This window comes from Actinia tenebrosa, unplaced genomic scaffold, assembly GCF_029948245.1.
Source record: "Actinia tenebrosa isolate PJP-AT-01 unplaced genomic scaffold, QUT_ActTen_1.0 PGA_scaffold14__42_contigs__length_11649687, whole genome shotgun sequence".
In the NCBI taxonomy this organism is placed as follows: Eukaryota; Metazoa; Cnidaria; class Anthozoa; order Actiniaria; family Actiniidae; genus Actinia; species Actinia tenebrosa.
The window spans coordinates 541463-564209 of NW_028292574.1; the positions used below are offsets into that span (position 1 = coordinate 541463).

Sequence of the window (22747 nt, forward strand, 5' to 3'; positions counted from 1 at the left end):
TAAAATCGTTTCTTTTTTTTTATTTCTTAGAAAGTCAACATGAATTCGTTTACATTAGTAAACAAAATGTAAATTGATTGAACTCGCCGACAGATAAAATCCGTGAGTTTCTTACAACTTACAGGCTGTGGTGCAACGCGCAAAATAATTTCCCCAAGAAAATTTTGCATGATTCGTGGAAATCATTATTTCAACTTTAATTCAGGTTGTCTTTTTGGTAAAAATTTTTCGTCGCACATGAAAAAAAATCTGATGATTTTGACCCCATTTTAAGAGGAGTTTTATATGTGCTCCAAAAATAAATTAGGTAAAAATCGAAAAATTTCACCAAAATTACTAACACTCTACCAATTTTTTTCTTAAGATACCAATTAACTACTATTTAGTCTTATTACAGTGCTAGGTTGCTTTGTTTGGTCGCGATAAGCTGTTAAAGTTGATGTAAATTATCGGCCGAAAATTAGCGAATTTAGTCCAAAACTCTTTTCTTCGATTTTCTCGAAAACTAAGCGCTATTTTACCAAACAAACTACACAGTGGTTTTACTTACACTAAGGCCTACCTAAGTTTAAAATATTAGCAAAATCAAATTTTCGGCCCTTGCCGCCCGATGTTTGATTTTTGCTGACATGCTCTCTTAAGGATTTTCTTGGGGGAGTCCTTGCTAATTCAGCCAAATGCTCTTATAAGCAAATGTATGTGAACGCAGCAGGAACTTTGCCAATTCCTTTGGCAACGTCATTTCGTTTGGAAAATCGAATTTTCTTGACCGTTTTCGATAGGGGAATCATGTTCAACAGCAAATGTCCAGCTAAAATACTTCTTTCTAGTAGTTTTCACCTCCCCCGTGCCCTCCCCCCAGCGCTGGCTCTGTGTCCCAAACAATGGATGTGGATGTTCTATACTCCACATTACATTGTGCCCTTAAACTCTTCCATCATTTACGTTAGCACCCACCAAACTACATAGTCTAGTAGCCAGAGCTTCAAAGTCGTTGCTTTTTTTAATTTCGGGGCTGCAGATAATGTACCGGCTGAGAAATTAAGGATTTTCTTGGGGGAGTCCTTGCTAATTCAGCCAAATGCTCTTATAAGCAAATGTATGTGAACGCAGCAGGAACTTTGCCAATTCCTTTGGCAACGTCATTTCGTCTGGAAAACCAAATTTTCTTGACCGTTTTCGATAGGGGAATCATATTCAACAGCAAATGTCCATCTAAAATACGTCTTTCTAGTAGTTTTCACCTCCCCCGTGCCCTCCCCCCAGCGCTGTCTCTATGTCCCAAACAATGGCTGTGGATTTCCTGTACTCTACATTACATTGTGCCTTTAAACTCTTCAATCATTAACGTTAGCACCCACCAAACTACGTAGTCTAGTAGACAGAGCTTCAAAGTCGTTGCTTTTTTTAATTTCGGGGCTGAAGCTAATGTACCGGCTGAGAAATTAAGGATTTTCTTGTGGGAGTCCTTGCTAATTCAGCCAAATGCTCTTATAAGCAAATGTATGTGAACGCAGCAGGAACTTTGCCAATTCCTTTGGCAACGTCATTTCGTATGGAAAACCGAATTTTCTTGACCGTTTTCGATAGGGGAATCATATTCAACAGCAAATGTCCAGCTAAAATACGTCTTTCTAGTAGTTTTCACCTCCCCCGTGCCCTCCCCCCAGCGCTGGCTCTGTGTCCCAAACAATGGCTGTGGATTTCCTGTACTCTACATTACATTGTGCCTTTAAACTCTTCCATCATTCACGTTAGCACCCACCAAACTACATAGTCTAGTAGACAGAGTTTCAAAGTCGTTGCTTTTTTTAATTTCGGGGCTGAAGCTAATGTACCGGCTGAGAAATTAAGGATTTTCTTGTGGGAGTCCTTGCTAATTAGGCCAAATGCTCTTATAAGCAAATGTATGTGAACGCAGTAGGAACTTTGCCAATTCCTTTGGCAACGTCATTTCGTTTGGAAAACCGAATTTTCTTGACCGTTTTGGATAGGGGAATCATGTTCAACAGCACATTTCCAGCTAAAATACGTCTTTCTAGTAGTTTTCACCTCCCACGTGCCCTCCCCCCAGCGCTGGCTCTGTGTCCCAAACAATGGCTGTGGATGTTCTATACTCCACATTACATTGTGCCTTTAAACTCTTCCATCATTCACGTTAGCACCCACCAAACTACATAGTCTAGTAGCCAGAGCTTCAAAGTCGTTGCTTTTTTTAATTTCGGGGCTGCAGGTAATGTACCGGCTGAGAAGTTAAGGATTTGCTTGGGGGAGTCCTTGCTAATTCAGCCAAATGCTCTTATAAGCAAATGTATGTGAACGCAGCAAGAGCTTTGCCAATTCCTTAGGCAACGTCATTTCGTTTGGAAAACCGAATTTTCCTGACCGTTTTCGATAGGGGGATCATATTCAACAGCAAATTTCAAACTAAAATACGTCTTTCTAGTAGTTTTCACCTCCCCCGTGCCCTCCCCCCAGCGCTGGCTCTGTGTCCCAAACAATGGCTGTGGATTTCCTGTACTCTACATTACATTGTGCCTTTAAACTCTTCCATCATTCACGTTAGCACCCACCAAACTACATAGTCTAGTAGCCAGAGCTTCAAAGTCGTTGCTTTTTTTAATTTCGGGGCTGAAGCTAATGTACCGTCTGAGAAATTAAGGATTTTCTTGTGGGAGTCCTTGCTAATTCAGCCAAATGCTCTTATAAGCAAATGTATGTGAACGCAGCAGGAACTTTGCCAATTCCTTTGGCAACGTCATTTCGTCTTGAAAACCGAATTTTCTTGACCGTTTTCGATAGGGGAATCATGTTCAACAGCGAATGTCCAGCTAAAATACGTCTTTCTAGTAGTTTTCACCTCCCCCGTGCCCTCCCCCCAGCGCTGGCTCTGTGTCCCAAACAATGGCTGTGGATGTTCTATACTCCACATTACATTGTGCCTTTAAACTCTTCCATCATTCACGTTAGCACCCACCAAACTACATAGTCTAGTAGCCAGAGCTTCAAAGTCGTTGCTTTTTTTAATTTCGGGGCTGCAGGTAATGTACCGGCTGAGAAGTTAAGGATTTGCTTGGGGGAGTCCTTGCTAATTCAGCCAAATGCTCTTATAAGCAAATGTATGTGAACGCAGCAAGAGCTTTGCCAATTCCTTAGGCAACGTCTTTTCGTTTGGAAAACCGAATTTTCCTGACCGTTTTCGATAGGGGAATCATATTCAACAGCAAATTTCCAACTAAAATACGTCTTTCTAGTAGTTTTCACCTCCCCCGTGCCCTCCCCCCAGCGCTGGCTCTGTGTCCCAAACAATGGCGGTGGATTTCCTGTACTCTACATTACATATTGCCTTTAAACTCTTCCATCATTCACGTTAGCACCCACCAAACTACATAGTCTAGTAGCCAGAGCTTCAAAGTCGTTGCTTTTTTTAATTTCGGGGCTGAAGCTAATGTACCGTCTGAGAAATTACGGATTTTCTTGTGGGAGTCCTTGCTAATTCAGCCAAATGCTCTTATAAGCAAATGTATGTGAACGCAGCAGGAACTTTGCCAATTCCTTTGGCAACGTCATTTCGTTTGGAAAACCGAATTTTCTTGACCGTTTTCGATAGGGGAATCATGTACAACAGCAAATTTCCAGCTAAAATACGTCTTTCTAGTAGTTTTCACCTCCCCCGTGCCCTCCCCCCAGCGCTGGCTCTGTGTCCCAAAAGATACCTGTGGATGTTCTATACTCCACTTTACATTGTGCCTTTAAACTCTTCCATCATTCACGTTAGCACCCACCAAACTACATAGTGTAGTAGCCAAAGCTTCTAAGTCGTTGCTTTTTTTAATTTCGGGGCTGCAGATAATGTACCGGCTAAGAAATTAAGTATTTTCTTGGGGGAGTCGTTGCTAATTCAGCCAAATGCTCTTATAAGCAAATGTATGTGAACGCAGCAGGAACTTTGCCAATTCCTTTGCCAACGTCATTTCGTTTGGAAAACCGAATTTTCTTGATCGTTTTCGATAGGGGAATCATGTTAAACAGCACATTTCCAGCTAAAATACCTCTTTCTAGTAGTTTTCACCTCCCCCGGCCCCTCCCCCCAGCGCTGGCTCTGTGTCCCAAACAATGGCTGTGGATTTCCTGTACTCTACATTACATTGTGCCTTTAAACTCTTCCATCATTCACGTTAGCACCCACCAAACTACATAGTCTAGTAGCCAGAGCTTCAAAGTCGTTGCTTTTTTTAATTTCGGGGCTGCAGCTAATGTACCGGCTGAGAAATTAAGGATTTTCTTGGGGGAGTCCTTGCTAATTCAGCCAAATGCTCTTATAAGCAAATGTATGTGAACGCAGCAGGAACTTTGCCAATTCCTTTGGCAACGTCATTTCGTTTGGAAAACCGAATTTTCTTGACCGTTTTCGATAGGGGAATCATGTTCAACAGCAAATATCCAGCTAAAATACGTGTTTCTAGTAGTTTTCACCTTCCCCGTGCCCTCCCGCTAGCGCTGGCTCTATGTGCCAAACAATGGCTGTGGATTTTCTATACTCCACATTACATTGTGCTTTTAAACTCTTCCATCATTCACGTTAGCACCCACCAAACTACATAGTCTAGTAGCCAGAGCTTCAAAGTCGTAAATTTAAAATAAGTTTGTAAATCATTAAAAATAATAATAATAATAATAAAAGAATATTTACATTATGTACTTTGTGAAAATTTAAAGAGAAAAAGTTACTATTTACAAAAAACTAGAAAAAAACAAAATGAAAAACAAGCATTATAAAAAAGTGTAAAATTATCTAATATCGGCAAGGTTAGTATTAATGCTAAAGTCCAAGAGAAAGTCACTTTCGTTGTTCTTATAAAAAGGAGTGCGGGAGCCTCTAATGCATGTAATTACAGCTTTCAAAATCTCAAACGACAACTTTGTTCTAATAGATGTTATTGTGTCAGAATAGCTTTGTCCAGTTTTGTTCGCCAGTTTATCCGCTAGAGTTTTTAGGAAAATTTGGCTTTCCTTGCCCATACCACCATTGGTCCCAAAGATAAGCGGTGTAAATGAACCCATTTCCACTTCCCGAACTCTCTGTTGATATTTTCTTTTCTTTTCTTGCTCTTGTTCGTTGAATATTGATGAGGTGGTTTTCTTCTGGTTGCACTTGGAGTTGACATGCGACACTCGTACGTCAAACAATGCTGTCACTCCTCGTTGCCAGAATGCCCCCGCTTTGATATCCAGGCGTGCATCTTCGCTTGTAGTCGTGGATTTTAGGTTAAACCGTTCTCCATTCAGTGGAATCAGCCGAGGCTCGGCTTGGACGTTATGGCAGACTTTGCTCAAGAGAGTGGTTAAAAAGTCGCGAACATTGTCATGTCTTTGGGCAATGAAGCCTCCTTTCTTGCAGGATAACGCGTGATTGACGTCGAAAGACGAGCCACATGGACAAGTCAAAGGTAGATCACTTAGGGGCATGTTATATCGTAAGCGCAAGGCATCTCTAAATTCTTGCTTGTTGAGGGTTAGGCCTTGGTTGTCATAAGGAATAGTGTTTAACCAGGAACTTGCACCTTTATCTCTTGCTTGATCGATGTAAGTTGCCATTTCTGGATTCATCATACCGTCGATGCGCTCGATTTTCGACTTTGTCATAATTGCTTTCAAACTGCGATATTGACTCTTGAGATCCTCTGAGTCCTCCAAAGGTGTTAAATTTTGATCTTTTATAGACTCGGTGTGTCTAGATGTTATTAACTTCGATGCTGCGAATTGTTGAGGCGAATCTTCTTTTAAGCAAGGAATGCCCAAACCACCCTGATTTGGAGTTAACGTGACAACTTCGTGCAGTGAATCAGTTAGGGGCTCCTCTTGACCAAAAAGGGTAGGTAGGAAAACCTCATGAAGTACCTCTTGAATAGGATTCACAAAGTCTTCAAAGGATTCAATTGTACGCATGCAGAAAGTGAACTTTGATTTGAAGCCTTTCGTAAAGGCAACAAAGGCTGCCTGTGGTTGACTTTTGGCGATTTCAGAGAGAGCCTCAAGTTCTTCCTTCCATTTTGCAACCTTTTCAGTGCAAAATTGCTCCTTGTAACTTAGAGATCCAATCACAGCTCCTAGATGACGTTTACCTTCTGTGGAAATGTTCACTCCGTCCCCGAAAGCTCGTTCAGCTGCTGAGGATAATTCGTGGTTCTTTAGAATTAGCCAGCTCTTTGATCCATTAACGTGGTATCCATATTTTATTCCTTCCTTACTAAGGTGTTTGTACCAAGCAGAGAGTGTATCGAGATTTCCTGCTCCTGTAGAATCATCTGCAAACCAGACTTGTTTGACTGTCGGGAAGCTTGATCTTAAATTGCTTATCATCAGAGAGGTGTTGATTGCATACCAAGGCATGGCCAAAGGGTCCCCTTGTGTTGTACCTTCTTGCGATAGGATCTCACCACCTCCAGTTATGAAGAGTCTTGAGGGGCTTCTATAGGTGTTTATTATGTACAATGATATTTCTTGGCACGTGATCTGAATGTTATGCATAGCAACATTTCTATTCATCATGTTGAAAGCGTTGTTTGCATCTACCAGTAGAACCCCATCCGTTTCTTCTTCGGAAAAGATGTCACTCATGGCATGAATGGCTGCTTCCGCTCCAGCGGTGTAGCCTGCACAGACTTGCAGAGGGCCTGCTGCTTCTCTGATATCGTCTTTAAAGAACGCAGAAATTGCTTTCCCGATGATTCGTCTAAGAACTTCTCCCACTCCAATTGGTCGAATTCCAGGATTCTTATCAAGAGGTATTAGCCTGCACGATGTATATCCCTCGAGAAGAGAGGGACTATATGATAATCGTAGCAAGTTCCTGGTCATGATAGCGATTTCTTCTCGTAGATGTTTTCCTTCATTGATAAAACTCTTTGAGCAGAGAATTCTACAATACAATTGAGCATCCATCCCAGAAGGACCAGCAGAGCCTCTTGTTCGCATGGCAGAATTGTAAATCAATTGTTCATCGATTGAATCAAAAATACTTGGAGGGATGAAGTCGATCGGACCATGCAAAAGGCATTCATTCTCCATGCCAGCAGCTGGTGGATGTTTCTTTGTTAGCTCCTCTAGGACATCTGGCGTTAGAGTAAGGAGACCAGATGAACTCTCCTTATCCAGCATCTTTATAGCAGCTGTCAACTTTCCCTGCATGACTAATTTGGCGAATACTTTGGAGATATCCTCTACTGATCTGGCTTTCTTTGACTTGCTAAATCTGCTCTGAATGAATCTTATTTCTTTCATAAGGATTGATAGATCCCCGTTTTTCCACAAGGACAGTCTCCTCTCAATTGCCGCGACATGCTCCTTGCTTTTTGACGACGCTGAGGGCTTTTGTAGAATCAGCGATGGTAGTATCATAAAGGCTTTTAAGGCAATGGAGTTTAAATCTGAGACACCGTTGAATTGCTTAATCCAGTACGTCAGCTCAGTTATAAAACTTTTGCCTGCTTTTCCTGATGGAACATTGAAAATATTTCTCTTGAAAAGCGTAATTTCATCAGAGATATCAGTTACGTCCTTGCAGAATTGTTCATAGGTTAAGTTTCCCCAGTGTTTTCCTTTAATCTGAGAGGGCAGGACATTGAAATCAGGTAAATTTGGCTGGATTTTGCTTGAGGTGTTTTTTCCATTGTCATGAGGCGTCTCAAGAGATTCTGAAGCTGTAGTATGCAAATTTGTAGATGGTCTTGGTTGACTAGTCGCATATTCACCCTCATCATCTTCAATATTTTCAATGATTCCCGCAATTTCTTGTCTTTCCTGTGTTGAAGTTGTAATATTTGTGGAGTTTTGAGATTTTTCGATTCTTGATGCTTCGTCTCTCAAATTCTGGCATGTCAAACCGAGGTTTTCATAGCCCAATTCTTCCCAAAGCTCCTTCATTACCAGAGTATAGCCTTTCTTTCTGCCATTTTGGTTAAGCGGTTGATCATTCGAAATTATTTCTTTTGCTCTTATTTTGCATTGTAAAACATCGCTGATCATCTTTTCTGTCCATTTGATTCGTTTTCCTTTCCTTCACATGGTGGATTAAGGCTAAAATTACGGCAGAAACTAAAGGACACCTTCAACAGATTCTTTTCTTTCGTTTTTCATTATTATTATTGGCGTTCAAAGTCGTTGCTTTTTTTGATTTTGGGGCTGCAGCTAATGTACCGGCTGAGAAATTAAGGATTTTCTTGGGGGAGTCCTTGCTAATTCAGCCAAATGCTCTTATAAGCAAATGTATGTGAACGCAGCAGGAACTTTGCCAATTCCTTTGGCAACGTCATTTCGTTTGGAAAACCGAATTTTCTTGACCGTTTTCGATAGGGGAATCATGTTCAACAGCAAATTTCCAGCTAAAATACGTCTTTCTAGTAGTTTTCACCTCCCCCGTGCCCTCCCCCCAGCGCTGGCTCTGTGTCCCAAACAATGGCTGTGGATGTTCTATACTCCACATTACATTGTGCCTTTAAACTCTTCCATCATTCACGTTAGCACCCACCAAACTACATAGTCTAGTAGCCAGAGCTTCAAAGTCGTTGCTTTTTTTAATTTCGGGGCTGCAGATAATGTACCGGCTGAGAAATTAAGGATTTTCTTGGGGGAGTCCTTGCTAATTCAGCCAAATGCTCTTATAAGCAAATGTATGTGAACGCAGCAGGAACTTTGCCAATTCCTTTGGCAACGTCATTTCGTTTGGAAAACCGAATTTTCTTGACCGTTTTCGATAGGGGAATCATGTTCAACAGCGAATGTCCAGCTAAAATACGTCTTTCTAGTAGTTTTCACCTCCCCCGTGCCCTCCCCCCAGCGCTGGCTCTGTGTCCCAAACAATGGCTGTGGATTTCCTGTACTCTACATTACATTGTGCCTTTAAACTCTTCCATCATTCACGTTAGCACCCACCAAACTACATAGTCTAGTAGTCAGAGCTTCACAGTCGTTGCGTTTTTTGATTTGGGGGCTGCAGCTAATGTACCGGCTGAGAAATTAAGGATCTTCTTGGGGGAGGCCTTGCTAATTCAGCCAAATGCTCTTATAAGCAAATGTATGTGAACGCAGCAGGGACTTTGCCAATTCCTTTGGCAACGTCATTTCGTTTGGAAAACCGAATTTTCTTGACCGTTTTCGATAGGGGAATCATGTTCAACAGCAAATGTCCAGCTAAAATACGTCTTTCTAGTAGTTTTCACCTCCCCCGTGCCCTCCCCCCAGTGCTGGCAGCAGCAGTAAGGGGGACTCGCGAAGGGGGTACCGGGAACGCCGGGAATTACCCGACCCAAGTGGCATGCGTCCCCCGCGGGAATTACCCGTGTTGCGCGATATGTCCTTACTGCTGCGGTGTTTGGAATCGTAAATGGAGGTTAAGATGTTTCCTATATATATATAGACACGATCAAGAGCATTCAGAACAAAACTGTGCGCAAGCTCAGGACCCGCGCGTTGGACAACTTAGACGCCGACTTTGCCTTCACGACATTTATGGAGGGAAATACAGATGAATTTATGGACGAGGAAAGAGCAGAAAGGATAATCGACTTGATGCCTGAAGGTGACTACCGTTTGGAGTTGACGTTTATAAAGTATTTAGACGGCGAGTGGATAATAGAAAAGCGGCGTAATCCGATACGGGCGTCGGGTAGAAAGGACCTGTTCGTTTTAAACAAGGACACGCGTCCTGGAACACTGGTGGGCATCGACATGCTGTTCTACGAGGTTGCTTACCCGGTTACCGTAGTTATCTACGCTGCTTATGAGATCAAAAAGCCGGACGTTAAGAAGCTCAAGCCAATGCGGCATCCCGGCAACTGCGTGGGTAAGTTGGTGAGGGAGTTCTTTGAGGATTCCTCCCGCGGTGTTAAGTTAACTTTGAAGAGAAGAGAAGCCATCAGGAAATGGGAGCATGTCACCCGCAGGGCCGGAGCAACGATAGACAACATCAAGAAGTTAGAAACTGCCTTAGAGAGGCGTATACACGTGAAAGATATCACGGACGGTTTTATCTACTCCAGAACGCACAAGTACGGTGGCCGTGGTGCGCCATAGTTATTCACCAGCACAACGGGCATGCGTGGAGGGAGTTAAGGTTCCCAAAGAAGAAAGAAACGCGCGTTTACAAGGAGTCGCCGCTTGCAGAACTAATGCACGAGAATTCTATTTGGTTGATGGATGCGGAGGGAAGTCAATTCATCACCCAAGATGGTACTTTGTATCGTCCTGAAGTGGAACAGCTGCGCATTCAAAGCGCGTGCGACACTTTAGGAGAAGATTTCTCCGACGAAGTGCTTAGCCCCCGTAGCTTGGACTTCTTAGCCGCGAAGAAGAGAAACGGCTGGAAACCCACGCCGGAGGAGTTCAAAGACATAGCCAAAGCGTGCGTAGAACACGGCCACGGAGGACTGTGGAACATGGAGTACGACGAAGACGAATACGTGTCGCTGGACATGAAACATTGCTACCCCGCAAGCTTCAAAGGTCTAGGAGATTGTAAGGAACATTACGACCGTTACGGACATCCAGACTCGCAGTTCTTCCGCGTTGCGTTGGATGGTCACTACGACGCACCAGCAACGGGATTTGTCAGGTTAACCAGCTGGAAGCTCGCAAAAGGCTTACATCCGATAATTTACGCGTGGTATGGAAAGCACCTGCAGGAGAAAGAATGGTTGCCCGTGCCTCTACTGAAGTTCTTTGAAGAGCGTAAGCTTTTAACCTACACGGCGCACGAAGCCATACTTTGTCACAGCGCCTTTACCAAATGGCTGCCGGAGCATAACCCCACAGCGCGGGTGGTAATAGGAAAGTTCACCCAGGGCGCAAAAGAAGGCGAGAAACACATGCAGCGTCGTTTGATAACGGACGACGGTGAACTAAGCTTCCTTGTCAAACGCGCGCATGACAAAGGAACGATGGTATCTGTGGAGAAATGGGATTACATGGTCGACGATAAACTACACGAATGGAATGCGTTATGCTACTACCAGGACCACAGACCGCAGTATTACCATCTGCGTGCCAGCATGCTCGCATATGCGCATGTAAACCTTCTCGCAATGCTCTTGCGGTTTAACAAAGAAGACATCCCGCGCGTAGCTACGGATTCCTTATACGTGAAACCGCACGTGTTGGAAAAGATGAAGGAATTCTACACTGCCGATGAACTCGCAGAAAGTGGTCAATGGCGCGTCAAAGATGAGGAGATAAGGTCTTGGAGGGCACGTGTAGAATATCACGGGGGCACCTTTGGTGCCTTGCACACCCAGGGCACCGTGACACCTACCAAAGAGCCTCTACCTTCAGTTGCCGACCCCATTTCCTACCAACGCTTCTCTTACCTCTACGGTACGGGAGGCAGCGGTAAGACGACGCGTGTGTTAGAACTCTTTCCTAAGATAAAGGTGTTAACGCCGACGCATCGTTTGGAAAGAGAACTCTGCGAATTGGGCCACGACGCACAAACCTACCACAGCTTCTTTTGTTGGAATGGCCAAAAGTGGGTACCGGAAGCCATCCACGACATATCTCCGGTGATACTTTGGGATGAGATTTGCACCGTGCCTTTGGAAATCCTCAAAGAATTCGTAGAGTTCCTCCGTGGAAAGTGTCAAGTAATATTCGCCGGAGATCCCTGCCAGCCTCCTCCAATAGCCGGAGAGATGCCCCACGAATGGCTAAAGGGGTTCGTAGACCATGCAGAGGAAATCAACGCCGACTACCGCAGCAAGGATCAAGTAAGAAACCTGAAAGCGGAATTAAGGGGCCTTAGTGATGCCGAGCAATGCAAGACACTGCGCAAACGCGTACGAGCGAAGAAATACGAGGACTTCCTTTACACATGGCATCCAAAGGACCTGGTACTGAGCAGCAAACGCGCAGCACAGTCTCGCATACAAAAGGATTTGCTAAATATACACCGAGAGCGCTTCCCTACACATCCCGTACCTGTTTGCTACAAACCCCACGACACCCGCATGCAAAAAAGAGACGTCTGGGTACCCGGTACCGACATCCAACTGCAGAACGCAGTAACGCACGATAAAGCCTGTGTACCCATAGAAAAGGTGGGAAAAATAACCTCCCATCCAGACTGGCGCTTAGGCTATTGCATGACAGTCCATAGTGCGCAGGGGCTTACCTTAAAAGAAACGCTGTGGATCATAGACCAGCGGCTGTGTTGGAGCAACCTTATCTACACCGCCGTAAGCCACGTAGAATATGCCAAGCAGTTAAAAAGAGCCTGGGGGCCGCAACTGCGTTACGATAAGACGCCAGAGGACGTAGCCAAAGAGAACATTGCTAGGAAACTCCTTCGCTACAAGCGGCACGACGAAGAAAAAAATATGACGTTCGACCTATGCGTGGACGACGTCTATAAGAAAGGCGCCCGCTGCGCAAAGTGTAACATACCTCTACTATGGAGGTTGGACCCAAATGATGATCAGCAGTTCTCCGTGGATCGTATAAATAATAAACGCGGGCATTGCAGAGGCAACGTAAGGTTGACATGCCTAGAGTGTAATCGGGCGCGTGGAGCAGCACTACTCTGTGTCTTTGGGGACTATGAGCAGCTCTTCCTTGACAAATCCACGACTTGGGCCATTTAGGTAATACAACACGGGTTGCCCTTCCTTGGTGACGGACTTCGAGATCTCATACTTTTCCAAAGACCAGTTAGGATCCGCGGCTCTCTTACTGCCACCTTCGAGTTCCCCCGGCTGATAGAGGTATCTGACCACTATGTTGCGGGGGAGCTTTTTTTCCTTCAGTCCGACCGCCCTCGAACTTCTGACGTAGGACTTGTGCTCCACGTGTTTCTTTTTTATGGCATCCTTGGGTTTCATTCCCGTAGCCCTGGCCGCCTCGTTATTTAAAGCCGCGATGACCTGGGGGAGCCGCTGTGTCCATTCCCTGTTGCGTTTGGAGGGATCTTCCAGCTCTTTCCAATACTGGTACCCAAAGAGACGCTCGGCCAGTGTCTTATTGAATCTTTCGACGATGCTCTGACCCCTGTGGTACTCTGCTTTGGCTCTCCTAATTTTAGTGTCGTGGTCTTTCAGGGTCTTGGTAACCACGCCCATGAACTCTGTCCCCGCATCCACTTGCAGCAACTTAGGCCATTTCAAAACGCGCTTATAAATCCTACCTAGGGCTTCTGCGACTTCCCCAGAATCCTTGCTGGTTATGGGTTCGGCGTCCTTGTATCTGCTTGCGATATCAACTACGGTCAAAGCGTACCTATAGGTCTTTCTTCTCACCTTGTCGTGCGGTAAGAAAAGCAAATCCGCCTGATGAACTTCATTAGGGGTATTTACGGTGAAGCTGGGCCTGGGAATGTACTTGGGCACGGGAAGGTAGACCTGCCAGAGGGTTTGTTTTCTTAGCCAGTTCTTAGCCGTTTCTTCTGATACCCTGGCCGCGGTCGCGAGTTTCTTGATAGCTGACGCCCCTCTCCAATAGCCTTCAGGCCCATAGTAAATCCTTTTAAGTTTGTCCTCTACGCGGCCCATTATGTGAATTCCAAAACAAGATTGATCTTTCGCCCGTTGAAATCCACCGTCTCTCCGTCCACGTTAATGGTGATGTTTATGCTTTCTACCAAATTAGACAAATCATATTCCAAAGAAATGGGAGTGTATTCTACTGGGTCAAATGGATTACCTTGGGGCAGAAACTTGGACATGAGAGAAGACTTTTCTCCATTGTTGTAACTATGGACCAAGTCGCAATAGACTTCGTAAGAGGATGCGACTTTCCATCTCACAGGCATGGCCGTGTTGGTAATTGTCTTGCCCGAGGCACATAATAAAGATCCCAATGGGTCAGACTTTCCAAAAGTTACTGAATAATTTGACATATTATGTTTGAGGGTCATTTCGTGCGGCAATCCCGTGGTGAGAGTATAACCGTGTTTTGCTAATTCCTTGGCCAGTGTGATTGGCGTGTAATGTCCATCGGGCAGCAATACGGCTTGATAGTTAGATCCTCCTGTATGCTCAGTGACTATGCCCCCAATCAGGTTATACCAAGAATTGTACAAAGAGCAACTAACCAACCGAACTTTATGGGCTTTGATGGGGGGATTCAGATAAGTGGTAAAGTTATTCTTGTCGCTTTCCAAAAAGACGATCATTATATATTAGACGCTCATGCTTCGCGTCAAGCAAAATACGCCAAAGCTACGCCTCCTGCCAGCCCTGCGATTCCTACGAAGACCAGCTCACTATCTTTTTGTTTCTTAGAAGGCTGATAGTAATTCTTAAACTGAGGCTTTCTCAACCCCGTCGATGCCGCGGGGTGTGCTTGCGCATAAAGCTTAAAGGCGTAGTCTGTATTTTCGAAGTTCTTATCCGCCTGCATCTTGTCTTGGTAGTTCTTGTCCAACCAATCCCTGTAAGCTTGTCTTTTTTCATTCCAAGCCGCCACGTCCCGCTGATATTTCTCCAGCGCTAAATCATGCCTTTTCCTTTCGGCAGCTAAATCTCCGCTGTGATCGCCTCTGACTAATCTATCCAAATACTGACCACCATAATTAGCTCCAGTGAATGCTAAAGCTGCAACAATTCCACCTTCGAGCACGCTAGCCATTATATGCTATTGGTAGAAGGGATTTTCGTGCTTTGCCCCGTTGGTAGGTATTTTTCCTTCTGTAGCTAATTCCTCAGCATAATGGCTCCGGTAACGGCAGCGGTCATCTTAGCAAAGTTGCTAAGGTTCTTACTTGGGTCCTCAGTAAGGTCCTCCTTTAGGACTTTCTTACCCACCCAGCCAATACCGGCGATGATGGAGGTTGTGATAGCGGCTTCTTGAATGGTGTCAATCAATTTGTTCGACATTATATTACGGGGTGAGAAGAATTCTAGGTCGCCGCGGTACATGGTGATAAATTTAATCCATTTCTGGAATTCTACATTTCCTTACCGGGGGCTCCTCCCTGCGTATGACAGGAGGCGCCTTAAATTCCACCTTTTGCGATGCCCGCCATTGAAAGTAGAGGCTCCCAGCGGCAATGGCAACTCCCAACGCGCCAATGACGTACCCAGGATTAATAAAGGATTCCTCTTCTTTTTCCTCCACCTTTTCCTCTTTCTTTGCTTTGTTCTTCCTGTTCATCTCCGCGAGCTTCTTTCCGGCAGCGACTCTGCCTGGCGATTTAGCCTTGGTAATCTTCTGCTCCTCTTGGGGCTGCTCTACCTTCGACTCTGGTTCACTCATTTATATCTAAGGACTTGAAGGACTTGATAACTTGGGTAATTCCTGAGGACGACTTGACTAAGTGATCAGGTACCTTGGCAAGTACTGCCTGGAAGACCTTTTCGACTTCTCTGTCCTTCTTGAAGTCCTTCCAAGATGTCGTAAGTTCCTTCAAGTCGACGTGCTGAGCTACGTGAAGTGCCGCAGAGGCGACTGCCATTAACTTACCGCACTTCAGGGACAACCACCCGCAGGTTATCTTACGTTCTTGGGCGATGACATAGTCCTCGCTAATGTCCTTCCGCAGTTGCTCCACGTCGTCTATAGGCAGTGCAATTCCAAGCAATTTAGTCGCAAGTCGGATATCGGAGTCTGCTACGGCGTCCGTGGTCTTACTTGCAAGGGCAGCCTCATACCTCTTATGGAACTTCTTAACCTCCTGTTCTGACAACTTATTAACCTGCTCATGGGTAAGTTCCTTGCCTATCATTTCTTTACACTTCCCAGAAGACACAAGGATGTTAAGTTGTTCCTTGAGGTTACTTTCATCTAACTGCGTGGGGACTTCATCTAAGAGCTGCTCAATCTCCATATACATTAGGAGTTAAAGATCGCAGATCTTTATGGAATACGGAAACCTCAAAGATAATATCATCTTGGAATGTTGGTGCGTTTTTAAATGCCGCATGTATTCGTGTAACTGTTCCTTGCTTATCTCGCCTCCATAGTCGCTTAAGATGGTTTCCAGATCAGACTTGCTCCGCGTATAAAATACGACCAGGGAGCCTATGTTTTCCCTAAAAGGCTTGGAGACGCTGGTAAGCTGCTGCGAGAGCAACCAAACGCTAATGTTGTCATGTCTGCCGCTGAAAGCAAGCTTCACTAATTCGGAGGTGCGCCTTTTTACGTCGTCCCCGCAGGCGATGTCATCCAATATGAGGAGTGTCTGCGTATCCTTAGGGAATTGTTTGTGCCAAAACTTCAAATGGCTGGATAACTCATTGGGGTCTACGATATCTACAAAGAAGTCGTCATCGTTCACTCCTATGCCCGTGCAGGTGCGGTTATTCACGTAGGTGGGGGAAAGTAGCACGATATAGTCAAAGCGGTATCTAAAGGGTCCTAATAGCTGCTCTACCACGAACGGGGTCTTTCCGCAGCCGGTGGGTCCTACTCTCAAAGCGTTACAAGGCATGTGGTCTGGGTTCATTTATATCCCTTCTTTCGAAGGGAACTTGTTCCCTGATATATATGGAGCCAGTGGAAGCAGTGCAAAGAATTGTCGCCGACGCAAAAGATAAAAGAGACACCATAGAAATGCAAAGGGAGGAGATAGACCGGTTAAAAGAGCGCGTGCAGGAGTTGTACGATGAAATGTGCGGCCTGAAGCGCGCGGAAAGATTCGGCGCGCTGATAACGATGGCGGGCTGGGCAAAGGAGTCCGTAAAGGACTTCATTCGGTATCCCTTATAAGGCTTAAATAACACATAGTTATAATGGAGTGCGAGCAATGTAAAAGGGGTTTCAGCAGCAAGCAGCGGTTGCAGTATCACGTCGAAAGACGGGTATGCAGTAAGAAAGTAAACAACGTTACCGTTTGCGAAGACTGCAATAAGCAGTTTAGTAGCGCGCAGGCTTTGGAGTACCATCGTAATAAAAGGGTTTGTTTAAAGAATGTATGCGTGCGCTGCGACGAGGACGTTACCGACGCCTGGCACCGACATAGATGCCTCGGGTACGATCTGCTGGGCGTAGCATGTTTAACACACGGCGACGTTGCCGCCCGATGTTGTCCGGTTGACACCACAAAGGAGTTAACGCGCCGCAAGAAGGAAATAGACGAAACGTTCGCGGAGTTTGACCGCGTCGAAGGCGTAAGGTGGGAGAACAGGGAACATTGGGAGGCGCTTTGTGAGCGCTGCGGCTGTCAAAGAAGTGACCAACATATTTGACAGTGTTTGTATGAAGGCCAAGGCGGCTTTAAAGAGTACTTAGATCGCTTCGATGCTTGGCATGCCAGTAATGAGGCGGTAAGGAAAGCTCGAAAGTAGTAAGGGGGCCTTTGATAGTAAAGCAGGGTTTGTGCAAAGAGTCTCAAATCCTGATCTTATTTTTCTTGTTGTTTGTTAGGGATCAAGAATACCTCAACAAAACAACAATAAAAATAAGGACCCCTTTTAAAGGTATATGCTAGCCTACGCAGCCGCTTTCTTTGGAGGATTCATAATCGCCCTTTCAATATATGGACTGTATTACGTGCGAACCCCCTGCAGATTGCATAATCCCTTGTAAGCCGCCAATACCTAAACCGCGTAAAAAATACACCTGCCTTCATTGCGGCAAGGTATTCCCCGAAGGATCCTTTGTGGGGCATTGGTGCTCCGCGGATCCTAAAGCGCAGCGGACTTTAGCAGACGCGCTAGTAAGCTGAGGAACGAAGCTTAGCTATGCAGAGGACTCTCAGGCTCATACTTGACCACGTCGAATACCCACCTGCCATCCTTTTTACCATGACTCATAACGTGGGTAACGTCCTGCCCTTCGATGGCGTACCTTATCCTATCGGGCGCCCAAAGGGTGTATGTTCTTTTTTTATTCTTTAAGACCAAGCGCAGGCGGTCGATGTCTTCAAAGACTACGTAATTCTTTATCTCGTAAATCTCCCCCACGGTTAAATCGCGCCAGTGCGTTTGTATGAACTTTAACTCGTTAAATTTATCCTTGTCCATTATACCTATGGAATATCCTTAAATGCGTTCCCAGAGTCTGCGCGCTTTTAAAGCGCTTACAGCACCACCTACATTGCAGGCGAATTCCTTGTGCATACTCCGTGATGGCTCTGCAGATGTCGTCGTAGTCGTTACTGATCAACACTTTATAGCCGTTTTCTTTGTACCTCTGTAAGAGGCGGCGTTGATCCTCGGATAATACCCCGTTGCCTTTTGGAGTCTTCAGCTCGATGCAGAAGCCACGGTAATGGGTGTGCGCATTCAAGATAAGCAGGTCGGGTTGCCCCCGTTGATATCCTTTCTGCCAGCACTTTATGCGTTTACCGTCGCCGTCCTGCAGTTCGCCTAGACCAGGGGTCACGAGCATTTGGGGGTAAAACCTGCGGACGTAGTCCACTACCTTTTTATGCAGGTCGAATTCATTTTCCATCTCAAATACCAACTTGTTTGGACCGTCGAAGCGCTTGTCTATTGCATATTTACCCGTCTTACGCAGCGCGGGTAGGACTTCCTCAAAGACCCAATCACGAAACTCCACAGCTTTGGGTAGTTTGGAGCTAAATATCAGTTCGTACAAACCAGGTTCGGATATAAACACGGAATGTGGTTGCGTAGTAGGGGAGCGGTGATTTGAAGCCCCTTGTAGATCAACCCATCTTTTCTGGTATTTCTCAGATACGTGTGCTCTAATTGCATCTCTAGGGCGCTCATAGCCCAACGCCAAAGCCACCTCCTTTGCTTTGACGTACATTTTGTCGCCTTGCACTATGCATTGCTGTTTGGTTTCGTTGTTTTGAAATACGCGAAGCATATTATACGTAAGGAATATTTTAATTTTTTCGTTCACTTTGTTCACGAAACTAGTAGGCGACGCTCTTTAGCTGATTCATTTCTACGCTCAGTTGCGCGTCAGACACGACGAAGACGTAGCAGTTTATCTTATCACCGTCGCTCGCACTGGTGTTTTTGGTGCGTTTGATCTCCAATGTTATGCCATCCTGCGTATTTACTAGACGTAAACCCTGACCATGTAGGTCTTCGTCGTTAATGGTGCGCATGTCAATCCATAACGCGTACTTATCCTTAAAAAATTCCTCAGGGCTAATTTGGTCGCCAAACTTACGCTTTGCCTCTCTGTACACGTCTGCGGGCTTTATTCCCTCCGAGTACACCTTGTTTGGAACCCCGTTAATATTCACGCCGACGTTAGTAATGTTGGGGTTGTGAAAAGCTTCGGAGTCGCGCTTACCGGCCTCATAGGGCTTAGCAAACACCAACATCAACCCCGTGAGACTTCTTCGGGGGAGGTTAATGCTTTGGTTGATAACCTCATCCGTCTTATCCAAGAAGCTAAATGTCTTATACATCACTACGTGGTCGTAAAGGAATGCCTTGCCAGAGCTGTGCTCCATGCCAGCGCTACGGGCCAGCTCTTCGCTGTACACGGTCTCATACTGCAGCTCTAAGTTGGTGATAGAATAAGGATCAACAGCCCCGCTAATTGCGCTGTCCATTCCTCCTATGACGTTCGTAGTGTCCGCCAAGGTTACTTCAAACTGTAACTCGGATAACTGCCTGGGGTAGTACACACCATGACTCGTAATTACTTCGAAATCCAAAGGGATAACGTACTTGCTACCATAGGCGGTCTTTACCCTTGTTGCGTCTGCTACTGCTGTTGCTCCACTGGAGTCCGTAGGCGCGGGGTTAGTATCGCTGCGAAGCTTACAAAGAATAACGCTTCCAATTCCCTGCTCTATCTTTTGTGCACGGTCAAAGGCTGTTAGGCACAGATCCTTATACGTGGTGTACAAATCGTACCTATTCAAATCCAAGAGGGATTCCCCTGCGAACTTGATTCTCATCTTAGAAACGAGGTTCCTACCCACGTTATTGACGGTATAGCGCTTGTCCTTGGTGCTTGGTTGTATTGCTAGGTCAAACCTTAAAGCCAAGGTACCAGGAACCAATACTAGGTTATCCGTTAGGCGGGGCACGCCTACGTACAAGGTTTCTCCTGGCTTTGCGCTAGAAGGTGTGAATGTAACCCGGTGAAAGGTGCGTTCTGCTTTCAGTCCGCCAACCTGCTTAGGTAATACGTTGGGATTTAACTTTGAGCTTATCATATATAATGGAAGTAGAAGGAACGGATTTTGACCCCCTTACCGAAGAAGGTCAAGTAGACATTAACGACGATGAATTCGACGCATGGACTAAAGGCGCGGAAACCGACCCCCTAGTTTACGACGCAGCCTTAGAAAATAAGTATGGTAGCAGATGGGAACGCGCCAAAGCCACCTTAAGAGACATGGGGTCATCTAAAAAGCCTAACGAACCCATCCCCGAGTACTTGGAGCTTCAAAACGTGGAGCAGCCGGAGGAGGCAACCGCGCGGGAAACCGTAGAGTGGGCAAAGCAAGAGCTAACGCAGCGCTATTCCCACCTCGATGCTGGCGGCGTAAAACTCACAGAACACGGAAATAAAGTCCTCATAAGCGTTAGAGACCTAAGGTATCCCGACAAAGACCGCTGGACGAAACCACAGCTCCTTTTCGACGAAAATGGCTCAGTCAAGGTTAACGTAGCAAGATTAAGGGGCTTCCAAGTGGCTACCCGGAGTGCGTTAGAAAGGCTGGAAACCCTAAATGAAAGGGTCAGACTAGAAAAACGCGCCGAGGGGCTGCAAAAGGCGCTGGAAGAAAAAGAGGCGGCGTACGAAAAGCAAAGTCGACTACTTGCTAATGCTGAGAAAAAGTTTAGTCAACGAGACGTAAGAATGGAAGAAATGACGAAACACTTAGATCAGGCTTTACGTGATCGGGATAAAGCAGAAAGAGCCTTGGAGGAGGCTAAGAAATCACATGCTCCAACGGGGGTGTTAGAAAAAGCGCTAAATGAAAAGGAGTTAAGCTATAAAAAACAATTGTTGCGGCTGGGTCAAAGTAAAGACGAAAGCATACTGCAAATTAAACGAGAAGCTGAAAAGGCTTTAGATGAAAGGGATACAGCTCGACAGGCTTTTCGCCTTGCCCTGCAGGACCTAAACATGAGTCAGGAGGAAGTTAGGAAATTACAAACTACCATAGAGGGGTCTTTAGTAGAGCGGCGGCAGTTGATTGCTGAAATCAAGATTAAAGAAGAGCAAATCCAGCAAAGAACTCAGGCCATCGAAGACCTGGAAAAAAACATATCCGAAAAACAGGAAATAATCAATGACCAGGCTCGTCCCGAGGAAGAAAGGGAGGCAGCTCAAAAGGAAGTGGAGGCCCTCGAGGTACGCCTTGCGGAATTACAGGCGGAAAAGGAGAAGCTGGAAAAGGAGCTGGGGCTTACCACCAAGGAAAAAGTATTAAGAGGTCTTTTAAAGTATGGCATTCCGCTAGCATTCGCAATTGCCATTTCCAGCGTGGTAGGCGTAATCCGTAGCACACTTAATGCTGCAGGTAAAGGAGTAAACAAATTAGGCAATGGGCTAACGGACTTAGGTAAAAAAATGGCAGCAAGCATTCCGGGCTTGTTTGGTAGCGTTTTAAGCCTGGTATTAAGAACCGGCGGCGAACTGCTAAAGTTCGTGGGTAACAACATTTGGATCTTAGTTGTAGCTATTGGGGTGGTACTCCTGAAGAAGATGAAGGGTTAATCTTATCCTTGTGTATTACTGGTGGCTTATCGTCGTCAGACGCACGAGGCGTCCTCGACTGGGGATAAGTAAAGATAGTATTCGCGCCGCCTTGATAATGCGGAACTAGCGGCAGCACACTCATGGTGCTAATGGCCTTATGATTATAAGCGGCGTCCACCCATTCATATTGCCCATTTATTCGGAGGATGCCGGGGTATTTACCACCCCGGGTGGCATCGCTGGGGCGAACTTGAAGCTTTGCATATTGACAATTAGCTATTATATGAAACGTCACGGGCGTTAAGTCTTCTCCGCTTTGTGGGTTGGGTTCGAATGAAAAATGAGTTGGGTTCCTCTTATCATTTTTTATCCTATAAGGTGGTAATGGGGTATTAGTCTCGTCTAGAATTCTAAAGCCAGCATTACAACTGTCCCCCGTATTAATGCTAATAGTGCAAATAATCAATCCCAAGCCTCCAACCTCAACCCACAACCCAGTGGCGCGCCAACTATCACCCCCCGTATATTTTTTATACTCTAAGTAATGAAGAAACCAATCTTCCTTCGCATGTGGGTTCATATACTTAACACCGTAAGAGTGCTAATGGTGGCATGATTAAAAACCGCATTTCTTTGATTTTCCATACTATTTACGCAAACGCTCCCGGTGTCATCTACGCGCATTTGCAGCTTTACTTTCCCGTGGCAGTCGGCAACCATGTGAAAAGTCCAAACGGAAAGATTTTTAACGCTCGTCGTTGGCGGCTCTACGGAGAAATGCGTAGCCTCTCTGTTGTTCGTCTTCACGCGTATGGGTTGCAGTATGCCGTTGTCATCTAGAAACCTGAAGCCCACGTTGGCGTGGCTGCTCGTGCCAATGCAAATACTACAAAGGATTAACTTCTTTCCCGAGTAGTTCAAATCCACAGACATCCCAATGACATCAACCCAAGATGCTTGGGTGTATTTGTTCTCGCCTGTGTAAGTCGTATAAACACAATCTACTCCAGCTACGTAGGGGTTGGACATCGCCATATATAATAGCCCAGACCAACGCCCGCGACTGCTAAGCCGGCTTTTAATAAGTTATGGTCATATTCCTCTTCTTTTTTAGGCGCTCGGTATACTTTAGGTGGTTGCGTATGGTGCACTTTCTTAGGTGGTTGCGTATGGTGCA

The 22747-nt window shown here is 45.5% G+C and overlaps 1 protein-coding gene across 1 annotated transcript; it reads right to left on the minus strand.

The window, feature by feature from the left end:
• Window positions 1–4774: 4774 nt before the first annotated feature.
• On the minus strand, window positions 4775–8097 carry LOC148911121 (uncharacterized). Its single transcript, XM_089029959.1, has one exon. The coding sequence runs from the start codon at window positions 8026–8028 to the stop codon at window positions 4792–4794; it is 3237 nt and encodes a 1078-aa protein (XP_088886085.1). The 5' UTR covers window positions 8029–8097; the 3' UTR covers window positions 4775–4791.
• Window positions 8098–22747: the final 14650 nt, after the last annotated feature.

What these genes read in the sequence shown, in the direction of transcription:
- LOC148911121 (XM_089029959.1), bottom strand. Translation starts at nt 8,028, where the DNA reads ATGATCAGCGATGTTTTACAATGCAAAATAAGAGCAAAAGAAATAATT.